The sequence below is a fragment of the Stegodyphus dumicola genome, chromosome X1 (genome assembly GCF_044657685.1).
Source record: "Stegodyphus dumicola isolate Sdum_Otavi_A_Nest chromosome X1, ASM4465768v1".
NCBI classification, from domain to species: domain Eukaryota; kingdom Metazoa; phylum Arthropoda; class Arachnida; order Araneae; family Eresidae; genus Stegodyphus; species Stegodyphus dumicola.
In genome coordinates this window covers 170,087,305-170,101,543 of record NC_140780.1, presented here as the reverse complement: position 1 = coordinate 170,101,543, position 14,239 = coordinate 170,087,305, and the positions used below count along the sequence as shown (strand labels likewise).

General features: G+C 33.6%; 1 protein-coding gene across 2 annotated transcripts in view; it reads right to left on the bottom strand.

Annotated features, from left to right (window-relative positions):
* LOC118202936 (solute carrier family 2, facilitated glucose transporter member 1-like) overlaps positions 1-14,239 on the bottom strand; it is a 184,180-nt gene that overhangs the window by 9,189 nt on the left and 160,752 nt on the right. For both annotated transcript variants that reach the window (XM_085808100.1, XM_035375150.2), the window contains exons 9-10: positions 5,876-5,951; positions 1,315-1,442 (exon numbers count right to left, since the gene is read on the bottom strand). In XM_085808100.1, the coding sequence (XP_085664226.1) occupies positions 1,315-1,442; positions 5,876-5,951 (204 nt within the window). The remainder of the gene's footprint in view (positions 1-1,314; positions 1,443-5,875; positions 5,952-14,239) is intronic.

The window sequence follows — 14,239 nt, the reverse complement described above, 5'->3', positions numbered from 1 at the left end:
TCATGAATGAATGGGTTCTCATTGGTCAGACTGTTAATCAATATTTGACACTGAAGTACTAAAAAGACTTCGTAAAAAAATAGGAAAAAAAAGACCAAAGTTGTGGAGTTATGGATGGTTGTTGCACCAGGACAATGCACCCGCTCACACGGCCCTATCTGTCAAGCAGTTTCTGACCAGCAAAAACATTACTGTGCTGCCGGCATCCTCGTTATTCACCTGATTTGGCTCCATGCGACACTTTTTTTTATTTCCTAAAGTTAAATCTTAATTTAAGGGAATCAAATTTCACCTCAGTTGAGTAGGTTCAGGCTAAAACGGAGAATCTCCTGAAGGGCCTTCCAAAAACCTCGTTCCAGAACTGTTACCAGCAATGGCAGCACTGAATGCAGAAGTGTATGAATGCTGAAGAGAACTCCTTTGAAGGTGATAATGTCACGGAGAACTGATTCTTGTAAGTACAAATGAATGCGAGTTTTCTTCTACAGACCTTTTTACTTTCCCCTTTTGGTGCTTGCTTTTTCCGTGAGCTTTTGTGTTTGCGGTGCATTCCATGATCCTACTATGGGGGAAAATAGCATTGTTAATAGAGCTAGTGTAATCTAACTTTGCGACACCTATTATGAAGCCTTTTTCAGAAGTAGTTATATCATGATATGCCGCTATTGGTTACTTTAGAATGGACTGCCAAGATATTTTCTCACATATGTACTTCAATTGCAGAAGGTAACATTTACTAATGGAGGTGGGATGGCATACACTGAAAATAAAGAGCGGCCGTCTCAGTTTTTCTGGCACATAAGCATACTCCCCCCTCCAATGGCTATCCCTCAGCCGACTTCGGCTTGGCTACTACTAAGGCCAAAAGTGGTGATCACTTTATTATGGAGGCACCTAATAGGTGGTGCATTTTTGCCTCCAGTGAAGGGAAGGACAGCTACAACCATGTCTTCTCCAGGATTCGAACCTGGGTCCTTTTGTATCGCAGTCGGCTCCCCTGATCACTATACTGTCTGTGCGGCTGAGCATACTTGAAAACACTGCAAAAAACAAGTTCTACTTCTTACAACGATATCAAGTTATTAAAGTTACTTAATAGATATCGATACGATTCAAAATAAATTTGTAAATTAATTAGCATTTAGTTTCTTCAATGCTCCTGAATTTGCAAGAAGTTTATGCACAATTAGTATTACCGAATGAAGAATAAAACTCGAATACTAGGAGTTTTTTTTTTACAATGAACACTTAATATTTAATGTTCAGTTATTTAACCATGGAAGTATGAGCTGTCAAAATAAAAGTGGTTCTTACTTGAATAGGCAAAAATCCCAATCCCACTACAAAATTTGCGCTCCAGTTGACGGTAACAGCAATGCTTGTAGCTATAGGACGTGCTCCTTGGCCAAACAGTTCTGTTACAAGGAACCAAGGGATGGAGCCTGCAAATAAAAGAAACTTTAAATGTCTTTTTGCCACTATACGCTAACAGAACTTGGAAAAATTCTAAAGTTAACGCTGAAATTATGTTGTTACAGTTCTCCAAGTTTTTTCAAATTTACTGCCATTTTACTTATGCTACTTTTGTTTGAAACAGCCAGCAGAGCGGATAGAGCGAATTACCCCAGGATCAGCTAGAAGTACAGGTTGGTCATAAAAATATTTCTTCGATATATGAACCAGCCGAGCTGCCCTAGCGGCCTATCTGCTCAACCAATCGAAATGAAATTTCAGATATTATTATTTGAACGTATGCGCTCACGACTGTGACGATTTTCAACAAAAGAGCTCTCATGGTTAGGGTTACAGTGAAAACATTTCAAACTTTTTTTTCGGTTGACAACACCAACGTTTTTCTTGCACAAATTGATCCGCGCATTAAAAACCATAAATGGCATTGTAACGAAACATATGTGACGAAAATTGCTAGGGTAAAGTCTTTACAAAGGAGAGCATTGTAAAGGACCGATGACAAATAGGAAAGGAGGTGCATTGACGTGCTTTGCATAATTCACAGGCAGAGACCGTAGACGCGCCAGTCCCAGAACACCTTATGCAAAAGAATTACTCGAAGATAGCAGGCTAGCAAAATGATACTTATAGGGAAACAACGAGGTGAAATTATAAAGCTGCTTTATCTGAACGGGGAAAATGCTGCCGAAGCAATACGAGTTTATTGGCGAAATTATAAGTTAAGACGAGGCCATGTTCCGTAAAAACTATATGTGATTTGATAAAAAAAATTTGAAAAAACTAAATGGGAATGTTATAGACCGCGATCTGGACGACCATGTGTTCCTGTTGATGTTTTTGCGGAGGTGCAAAACACAATTACTGTAGGCCCATTGCATACTGCAAGAAATGTTGTTCGCAGTTTGGATGTAACTTAAGACCTGAGTTCTCAAGCTTGTGCGCTCTGGTCTGTGGATGTTTCCTTATCGATTCTAGCGCGTCCAGACGTTGCAACCTGAAGACGAACAGCGTGTCGACTTTTTTTTAATAAATAAGAGAATTTTTTTTTTCTCATCAGATTTTTTTCTCATCAGATATAACGAAGGCAGCAGGTGGCCACTGAGGATATTATGGATGGAAGAGGCGAATTTCTCTTTAACCGGGAACGTAAGCTCCACGTAGGTTTTCGCTAGGCAAACGGAAGTCCTCACGATGTGGCTACAGCGACTTTACACGAAGTTAAAGTCACTCTGCAGTGCGGCATCACAAGCACATTTGCTCTCTGTGCGTACTTCTTTGAAGCGGTTATGTCTACCGCTATAAAAACATGCTCCATTACAAGTGCTTGGCATACAGCAACATTGCAGAGTTACGCAATTCCAGAACTGCAGCAGCGAAGTGTCGTTAATGACATTGTATGAATACAAGATGGTGCTCCTTCACACGTCGTGTGTTCGGCAAGTACTTTGGATGTAGAGCCATCTCCCATAATTTTGCAGGTTTGTGGAAACTGCGATACTGCTACTTCACTCCTAGGGATTTCTGATTCTGGGGTTATCTGAAATCTAAGGTATGCGTATCAGGTCCAAGAGATTTGTCAGAATTAAAAGTTTTTCCTGTCCTGTCTTGTGTGGTCATTGGTCTTTCACAATGCTCTTATTTGCAAATGATTTACGCTAGCAAGTTTCATCATACGTGTTCCAACGCCACTTACATTCGATCAATGCACTGATAATTTGAGCAGGAAAAACATTTGGTGCTGTCATTCGAAAATTTCGAAATTTTTTCACTGTAACTGCAACCGTGAGAGCTCTGTGGTTTTAAATAACCACAATGCTGGAGTGCAAACTTTCAAATAACAAGATTTGAAATTTCATTTCGATTGACTGAGCAGATAGGCCGCTAGGGATTCATTTATCGGGAAAATTTTTTTGTGATTCCCCTTAGAAGGCTGGACAGAACAATTCGAATTAACTTCAGATCTTAGAATAGAAGTTAGTTGTTGAAATTCGAAATGTTTGTGTTTGACCTGTTTAATGCCATCATAGTTCAAGCTGCGGCACTTTACTGAAAGAATTTTTATTTTGATGCATGCTTTGAGAGAATGTCTTTTCGATGGTTGTTATTCAAGAAAAACAAAAATTTTACAAAAATAAATAATGCATATCTCAGAAAAATTATCTTAAATACATAATTCGATGAATATCGTATTTTGCAAAGTCCGTGTTTCAAACCAAACAAATACCGCCCCTTCCCAAAAAGTCTGATCGATTTATATACAAGGTATTAAAACTAACAAGCTTTTCTGTTTATATTTACTAACAAAATTAATGACTATATCGAAAAAAAATCAGTTATGCATTTATCCTTCCAAACAAAATACTAAGTTAAAAAACTTTTCCTTATAAATAAAAATAAAAACAATAAAAAGTTAATATTCCATGATAAATAAAAGTTAATATTCCATGATTGTTCGTTCATTGAATATAGCAATGCACATGGAGGCAGTGCCTATGGAAAGGGATACCTTCGTGGAGGATTTTCTAATAGAAACTGGTTTATTTACGTGCTGTCAAAATATATCGCCAAATCTAAGAAAACATCCACACAGCCAGTTTGTTCTTCAGGATTGGAATTCGGGTTGAGCTGCTTAGTGTTTAATCTTCTCAGCCAATCCTTCAATGGTGGATATCATAATTCAGTACGAATTTTATAAAGGTAAACAATAAAAAATGGAGATAATGTGTGCTACCAGAACAATGTAAAAAATAATTTTAAGCAAATGAAACTTTTTTTTTCTTTTATTTATTTTAAAAATTTCTTAAAAAGTCATTAACGCACATATGAGTTCTGTCGTCATCATCTGAAATAAAATGTTCATTTATTTTATTCTGATTATCTCTCGCTGCATCGTCGTCGCTTTTTTTTTCAAAAACCGACTGAGTCAATAAATCGTATAATGTTTACTTTAATTTGCATGTCATACTAGCTTATACGCGTCTGCATTATATAAAATGTAACGTCAACTTAATAGTGTAATCTGTCCCATATTCCTACTATTTCGTCTATTCCACCAAAATATTAATAAGAAAAAAAAAAAAAAAAAACTTCTGAGAAATTAAAAGTAAGAATCTAAGAGAGAGAATTAAGAGCTTCAGCTAGCCGTAGTAACAGCCAAAATGTTCCTGTATAGCATAAGAGATATTCCTGTCAATTCATAAGTTTTTTTTTCCACTGAATATTAAATAGGACTCGTGCAATTTCACAAGCAAGGCCTAAGCTTGAACTTTTGAACTCATTGTTATTTGAGATTCCCGGGAGAAGGGGAAGAAATTTGTATGTGCTAGTTTAGTTCTGTAGTTCAAGTTGAGAACAAAAATAAATTTTTAGTTGTATAATTTCTGCTGTATTTACTCTTACTGTATTTATTTTATTTTTAATATTAAATAATGACGGAAAAATTTCGTCTGATTAAGTATCTGTAAATTTAGAACAGTATTTAGGTCAAACACAAATTCTGTTTAACTTTAAAATCTTTAATATTCAAATTAAATGTATCCTATGAAACACTAATAGATATTGCATTGTGCGTGACAATGTACCCGTTTTAACGATGTTCTAAGATCCACTGTTCCATAGAATTTTCAAGCTCTTGCTATGCCTATTATTATTGGGCATTTAATTAAAATATCGAGGTCTACTTATCTGACACTTCAACTTGAACGTCGGAAAGTATGTTAAGAAATAGTAATATGCATAATTTCTGTAGTTAGATATTGGAGAAAATACAAAACATGTTTAGAGTGATGTAGCTAAAAATGGAATACTAATGGAAGATTTTGCATAAAAACGACAAATGAAACTTTTTGAAAAAAAAAAAAAAGGGGGGGGGAGGAACTGTAACACTGATGCAAAATGCATATGCACGTCAGCCGTAAAAATATTAAGCCTTCTTTTCAAAATAAATGATAAGCTTTTACACACGTATTATACCATAAGGTTTTATAGATATTTATTTTTTCTTTTCTGGTATATTTCTGAAAGATTTGCTAAAATTTCCAGTCTTCCGACAATGATTCATTGCTTTTAGTCAGTTGATCATTTATGCCTACATCTTTAAAAATTTAAAAGAAACAAAGGAGACCCTTAATCCTTTGATTAAGTTTTGGACCCTTAATCTTTCTGTTTCATGCAACTAAACATTGTAAAACAGTACAGCAATATATTCTTATTTCACAACTAAAAGCTATATGAGATGCTAATAAAATTTCATTTTCATGCTTAGCTACTAAAATTCTAACATGAAATATTTTATAAAAAGCATAATATTTTTGTTCGTAAAGGATTACTATCACAATATTTTCCCCGATTAGTACTCTTTAATTCTTTTTACGTAACGTTCTAATTTTATGAAGATTCTTACCTGGACCAACAGCAAACATTATCACAAACGTTATGACGCAAATAATACTGACGTAAGACAGCCAAGGTACCATTTTCTAAAACAAAAAGTGGGAAAGTTATGAAAATAGAAACAAATCTCCACTCAGTTTACATTTAAAAATGCACTCTATTCAGGTAAAATAACATAAAAATTGTGACAAATATAACATGCTTAAACTGCACATTGTACCAACAAGTTCCAAAGCGTTCAAAATTCGTGACAAGTGAAACTGTTAAGAAGGCTTCGTCATTTACTTAAAATAATTTAAGATAGCTAATTATGTTTTATATCTTTTAAATGTTTAGTTACTCAACTTTTTTAAAAAATAAAATCGCCTCCAATATCGATTGTAGGAAAAAATGTCACCCCGAAAAAAAGGAAACGGAAAGAATGTCCCCGGAAAATAAGGAACGGGGAAATGTCACCCTTCGTTTGCAATGGGAAATATAAGGCATATTTAGAAAGATCGCCAAGCTGGGTGATAAAAGTTTTAACTCAACAACCGTAACTTCGGATTACCGGAAACATGTGCGAGTAGAAGCAAGAAGATTTCTTAGCTGCTGTTTTCTCCCTTAAGGTTAAAAATAGAGGGGTGTTTAGCGGGAGCAGCTTTCGCGATGGAAGCCAGCGGGGAAGGCGGGTTGTCCAGCATCGGTCATTGTCAGGTCTTTAGTAATTACTCTGCTCGTACCGCATGTAGTTATAGCCTTAAGCTGCGGTTTAGTGAAACATTGATTGACGCATAACAGAAAACGAATTCATCCTGAGCTTTAGTATAAGAAACAGTTGTAGATGCAATTTCAAGTTACGGTTTGCGATAAGAATAGTACTAAATTTTTTAGCTAATTAATTTTCGCATATTTTTTTTTCTCATTTGATTTTAATTAAAAGTAACGTATCTGCACAGGAAAAAATTGTTTAATTTTGCACTTAAGTTTGAAAACAAGAATACCACAGTTATTAAAATTAAGAGGTTTATTTCAAAATTATTAGTCCCTGAGGGACTATTGTTTTGATTTTGCGATTTTGCGTCGAATTAATCTGAATGTCCGTTTCACTTTTCAAACTGTTGCCACCAAATATTGTGATAAAACAACGGTACCTAGAGCCATCGAGTTTCGAATGACGTAATCCTACTACGAATATGAGCAACTGGAAGCACAAATTTGAAATTTGGAATTTGTTTTATTATTGATTTTATATTTTGTAAAACGTTAACGAATTTTTGATTAAAAAACTCAAGAATTTCAAAGCGAGCCATGGCAACGTTGGACAGAAAAAACATTTTTATCTCCAGCGCGTGAGACTGTGAATCGGAAATTCTAAAAATGTGCTCAATTTAAAATTATTTTGCGATACTGCTCTTGAACTGAATTTTATGGTTTAAGTGCGAAGAACATGATATTTAATAAATAATGGTAACACACACAAAATATTAAAAAAGCCCCTTTGGACGTAATTTTAAATCTGAAACCTTTCAGATTTTTTTTACTAAAATTTTAAAATCTAATTAAAATGGGTCCTATAACCTCGTGATCTAGATTTAAACATTTAATACGCAATGAACCCTCTTATGGCGAACTCTTCCAAAAGAATTTCCCAGAGTAGAAATTAACACTTGTGCCGAGCATTATCTCTTTAAGACGACCACTTCCACCAAAGACCAAAATAATTAGAAACGTGGATGATCGTCTTAGAGAGGATTTAATACATTTTACAATGCACCAATACGTAATCCTTATCATCTTTCTAGGGTGATGATGATCTTCACAGAATACCAAAAATCAACTAGAAACATGGATGGATTAGGATTATTCAATTATGGCAAAGCGCACGAGGGCTATCTACCTAAAGGGAGGGATGCCTTCTTGGAAAACGTTCTAAGGGAAACTGGCTCGTATACATATTACACATGGGAAAAACCACGAAAGTGCCCATGCAGCCAGCCCGTTCGCGGGCTTGGAACCTCGGACCGAACTACCAGTGTTCAGCGTCTTTACCGCTCAGCCGCTGATAGGCTGAAACATGGATGGATATCTTAAAAAGGATTTTTACTCATAGTAGTTATATTAATTACAATTACGTGTAAAGCTTATGGAAACTTAAAAGCGGCTAGCGGTTAAGTTGCTGAATACCCTAGTTGTTAGATCTGGGTTCGATTTCTAGCAAAGCAGCTTTTCGTGGTTTTTCCCCTATATAACGTGGTTACGAGCTAGTTTTACTTAGGAAGCTCTCCTCGAAGGCAACCCTTCTCTTAGGCATATAACTTTCGTGCGCTTTGTTATAGTCAAATAAACCAAACCAAATGAAAGAAACTTATTCATTCTACTCTCCAAATAAATCATACGTGGGAGCTTTTCGTATTCCTAACGTAAAACGTATCAAAACGGAAAATTAAATAAATTTAATTATTTAACTTGGTTACCTAGAATTCCAGTTTTTAATTTATCTCTAGTTTCCAAAAATCTGAGAGTGAATAATCGTGTAATAAAGCATAGACCGATAACTTTGAAATTCAGAGAATAACTTAAATGACCTTCGACCACTAGCAGCCGAGAGGTAAAAATCGTTGAATGTTGGTAGTTCGACTGGCGTTCAAACCATGGCGGATTTGCTACTTACCAGGAAATTTTCGTGGTTTTCTCCATGTGTAACATAAATACGAGTCAGTTTCTATCACACGTATGAGATAATTTTTGTAGCAACTCCTCGCTATAAACAGTCCTCCATGAAGGCATCCATATCCACTTCGGCAGATAATCTTATGATACTTTGCCATAACCTAAATAATCTGATTTGATGATCATGCTAATCTTTTCTCATACTGAAGCCTGTGATGTTTAATTAATGTTTCATTTATCATAAACTGTGTTAACTGCTTTAAATTAACCAAATCAGGATTTTCTTTTCTGTTAGATTTCCTTTTTAAAATTTTTGACATAATTTTAGAAGCCTAAATATGTCAGATCGTTTTAGTAAGACGTATTATTTGTAACTGTTTTACATATAAGTACAGAGAATCTCATGACGGCGAAATCTAAAAGTGTTTCCTACAACATAAATAAACAGGCTGTTATACATTTGCCTTTCTAATGCAACCATCTATATAAGTGGCCTAAACATTGCTTGAAGCCGCCGTTAATGGTCGCATTAGAAAAGTCTCATTATATTTGCATTTTTTGTGGAATTTAATAATTTCAGTTACATGTCTGCTTTATAAATTATAATATTGATTTTTCAAGGTCGCGTAACAACTTTCAATATAAATTAGAATAGTAATAATCTTTTACATTTCATTCGGATTATTGTATTTGTATGAAAGCCTTGAATCAATTGTTGATCATTATGTTGTACGTATGCTATTGCAAAAATTTAAAAATTCTTAATTATGATGTTTTTCAATATTCGGGCTTTAAATGCCCAAGTTATTTAATTTTATGCCAAGATTTAAACTTTGTACATTTACAATAAGAAGATCTTAATTATGGAACATTTTAACATCTGAAGCTGGTTAAAACTGGTTGAAATGTGTTGCAGTTTCAGTTCGTATGCGAAACCATTTTCGCATTGGTTTGTTTTATGCTTAATTTATAGCAATTTCCCTAAGTAACCAAATTTTAGTTTTATATCATTTTTTTAAAATTGTGAAAATAAACAAAAAGAAAGGAGAAAATTTTTCTTTCTTACATTATAATTATTTTCTGTTCATCTTTTATGATAATTAGTGTATTTTTCAATTTTCCTCAACTGTCAAATCTTGTTGTATTTCTAAATTTCTTTAGATTATTTACAATCCCTGCAATTTTAGAGTTTTTATGTTAAACTCTAATAGTTATTAGAAGAATTATTAGAAGCATTTGATGTAATTAATCACGCACGTCGCCCATAGATTCGCAAATTTTGAATTTTCAAAATTGTTGCAAGCACTTGAGCAGAAGATTCGCCTTTCCTAGCAAATTGCAAATTTTAAAATTCAAAAAGTTAACTCCATCATTCTAATTTTCAGACTCAATTAAAGGCACTGAAGTTATTTAACATTTAAGAACTCTCGGTGATTTAGAACTCCCCGTGATTGATACTCAAGAAATGATTTCAAAAATGCTCTTCTACATCTATTATTAATTGTTCTATCCCTTGAATAGCTAGTATCTACTGCATTTTCTCCTCATTTCTTCTTTGGTTATTTGAATCATGGCAAAGCACGTGAACTGACTGTCTAAGAGAAGGGATGCCTTCATGGAGGTTTTCACGAAGTATGAGAAAAAGAAACTTGATTGTATTTACCTTACACATGAAGAAATAACTACCGTATTTGACGGCATATAAGACGCACCCTTATTTAGAAGGCCACACACATGAAGATGTAGAAAAATTTATGTGTGTCTAGACCTTTATCCGGACTAAAAATACCATTCAGTATTGAAAGTTAACCTGTGTCCTTCACGTATAAGACGCAGGTAACCTTTTTGAGACCAAATTTAGGAAAAAAAGGGCGTCTTATATGCCGTCAAATACGGTAAATTATCTTACAACCAGCTTGTTTGCTGGGATTTGAGCCCCTGTCGAACTATCAGTGAAGTCAGTGTTAAGCGACCGCTGGAGCGCTGATGAGCTGCATTATGTATTCTGCTTAACAATATAGAACACAAATTACTGTCAATCTTATTATATCATCAGTGTTTGGTAACTTTCCCTATGAAAATAAAATTGCTAGAAATATGAGTGAAAAGAAATGTGAATATTTTGAATTTGGATTCAATTTAATCTCCTTCATGCAACATATAATGCTGTCATTTACGTAATAGCACTTTAAATTTTTGAATATATTAACACAAAAGGATCGCAAAAAATACGATGATGGGAACATCGTATAAATAAATGGACAGTGTGCTACGGCACTCGACAAAATATGTCTCGTTTATATACCAATCTCTGCAGAAGGAAGAAAATTATAGCCAATGAAGAAAATTTCTAAATTTAATTTCGCCAGATAAATTTTATATAAAATGAAAAATCAATTTTTAGTATACATAAATAATTAATGGAATGAATTAAATTTTTACTGCAGAATACATAAACGTATTTCCAGCTCAATGTAAAACTGTTCCCACGCAAAATTTATATTATAAAAAAAAGTTAAATGTCTGTTATGTCGAATATTTCCTTACTTACATTGTAGAGACATTCGATATTTTATGGAAGCATGAGACTTGAAAAATGAGCAACGCCCTCGCCGGGAATCGAACCGCGGAGCTCTGGAATACGCGCCCAGCGTACAGACCACTACACCACGAAAGCAAGTCAAGAAAGCGGGAGACTTCTTGACATGAATATTATGTTATAAGTGTCCTTGATATTATAATTAAAATAAAATCAAGTCTAAAATTTATGCATATTTAGTACTAATTCTATATTTTTCAAATTAACATTTAAAAAAAAAATACCTGACTAAATTACTCCTGGACGGTTGTGTATAAGCCTATGGTTTGTTTGATCAAGTGTGACTCATTTGAAAAGTATTGAATAGTGTACTCGCTTGCAAAAACCTTGTGAATTTTGTGTTTTTTGAAAAATCGGCAATACTAAGTATGATTGCTAAATATTACATTCTTTTTAAGGGAACATTATATAATAATATGAGTATTTTCTCCTGGGATATACTTTTATCAATGATTACTGTAGCGTAGTTTTGCTAAATTCATATAAATATGTTCTGTTTTGCCAGTGTGACTCTTTTCATTGCTTATTTTTTTCTCTCTAGTGGTCTCCCGTTCTCTGTCCAAGTTTTATAGCAAACACTGAATATTTGCCGAAAAGTCTAAACTCGATCCAAATATTTTGATCACCAAATGACATAAGGTGAACAACAAAATGCCACTGATGAAAAAGAAATATAAAATTCTAATCCATCTCCTCAAAATGACGATTTAATAATAAGCAGCATTTATGCGATGGCTCTGTCTAAATTTGGTTGTAGAAAACATTTTCAGAATAACTTGAAATTTGATTGATTTTTCAGAAATCATTCTGTTCTACTTACAATTTCTGAGAAGCGACATTGTATAACATTACTTTTGATTCATGGGCTCTCACTTAGTTGTAAATTATACCTTTAATCAAATATTTACCTAATGCAACACTTTCGTATTTGTATTCAAATACAAAAGCAGGCAATGCTACGAAATCTGCTTATTAGGATTTATTTCATTCATAATTAATAACTGCCATGAATGCTTTGTAATTGAAAATATTCCACCATAAATGGCTAAAATTTTAAACCATTAATATAGATAGGACTAAAATATTTTCAGCTAAGTTTCGCATCATGAATCTTGTCTTACCAGTGAACGTTATTGTACTTATTATCTGAATTGCCATTTCCTCATAAACATGACGTTATTAAAAATTACAAATATTTTAAGCAATGACAACCTTCAAAACTGGTTGTTAGTAGCTTTAATTTTGACTCCATACACTTCAACAATTAAAAAACCCAAAAGATAGGCGGAAGTTTCCTTATCAGCTCTTATTGAGTCCTTTTGTAATACTGCTAAAATTCTGCATGATATTTGTTTTAGAACTGCTAAGCAACTTCTAACAAAATTTGAAATACAAAAGTTGTACTGGAATTTTAAGTCTGAAAAGTAATTAATTCAGACTTGAAAGCTTTTCAAACATAGAACTTGAGCTCAAAACAATAAGAATAGAATTTTGCATTCATTTTTTTTTTTAAATTACACGATTGTTGCTTCATTGATAAATTTGCTATAAATAGTTCATTTAGAATTACAACTACAATTGCTGCATTCGAATCCATATTTCTTGCTAATTATTTAAAACATGAAAAATGAGAAATATAATATTTATATGTACTTTTTAATCTCCAAAGTCATAATAAAGTTTTCTCATAAATAGAAAATTGACTGTTTTCATCAGTTTTCATCTCTTCGTCAAGAAACATTTCTGTTACGATCCTAATTAAAAATTACAGAACAGCAGAACATAACCTGTTTCACTCTTAACAAACGCAGAAAGAAAAAATATAGTTTATAACTGAAAACACCTATGAAATTTGCTAAAACATTCTTTCGCATTAATTTTGAATTTTATTTAACTCAAATTTATTCAATATTTCGAGTTCTGGATAATTAAATTAGCGGTATCATTCTAAAGCTGCAAAATGATATTTAGAAGCTCAGCTTCGTTTTTAGTGATTCATTATACCACGCCATTGGGGGGAAAAAAAATTCTGAAAGTTTTCAGATTTTAAATTACGTCCGAAGGGGTGTTTTTTTAACGTTTTGTGTGTTACCTTTATTTATTAAATATGTTCTTTGCACTTAAACCATAAAATTCAGTTGAATAGCAATGTCGCAGCATATGTTTAAAATTTCCGATACACAGTTCCGAGCGCTGGAGACAATTTTTTTTTTTTTTTTTTTTTTTTTTTTCCGTAGAGTGCTGCTATTGCTCCCTTTTGAATCGTTGAGTTTGTTACTCAAAAATTGGTTAAACTTTTACAAAATATGAAATCGATAATAAAACAAATTCCAAATTTCAAATTTGGTCTTCTACATGCCCATATTCGTAGGATGATTACGTCATTCAAAATTCGATAGCTCTATGTTCCGTTGTTTTATCACAATGCGAGAAATATACATACATTTATGCAAATTTTTCATTATTTAATTTCTTCAAATATAATGCAGGACTCTAACATTGGGTGGCAACAGTTTGAAAAGAGAAATAGAGGGTAGCATCATGGGGGACTTTCTGAGAGAAGCTGGCTTGTATACATTACACATAAGACAAAACCTTGAAAATATCTATACAACCAGATCATTCGCAGGGATTGATTCAGACTGAACTACCAGAATTCATTTCTCAGTTACAGGTGGCTCACTTTTACAACTGGTAAATAAACGAAAAATGTTGTCTCTTGTGGACACATAATAGCTCCCTTTAATATTTCAAATCTTTCCTTCGTAACTTCGAAAATGACACCCACGATCGGTAATGTGCACGATCAAAACAAAAGCTCAGTAACCGGTTTCGATTTGCATCGTTGTCGATCTTATGCAGTTACCCTGGAAATTGCTAATTTTATCAAATTTTTATTTTCTTGGTTACACACGGTTGGCTATTATGAAAATGCCGATTGTAAATAGGCAAACTGTATGTGGTGTCGACTGTAAGCCTGTGAAGATTCTGTGCACGTAAAAAATGTGCAATCATTCTTTTACTTATTATTATACCATTATTAAAATTTCTTTTTTACCATGTCGTTTGTGCCGATAACTATCGTTCGTATGTCAGTGTCGACGTTATGCCTTCTCGATCATA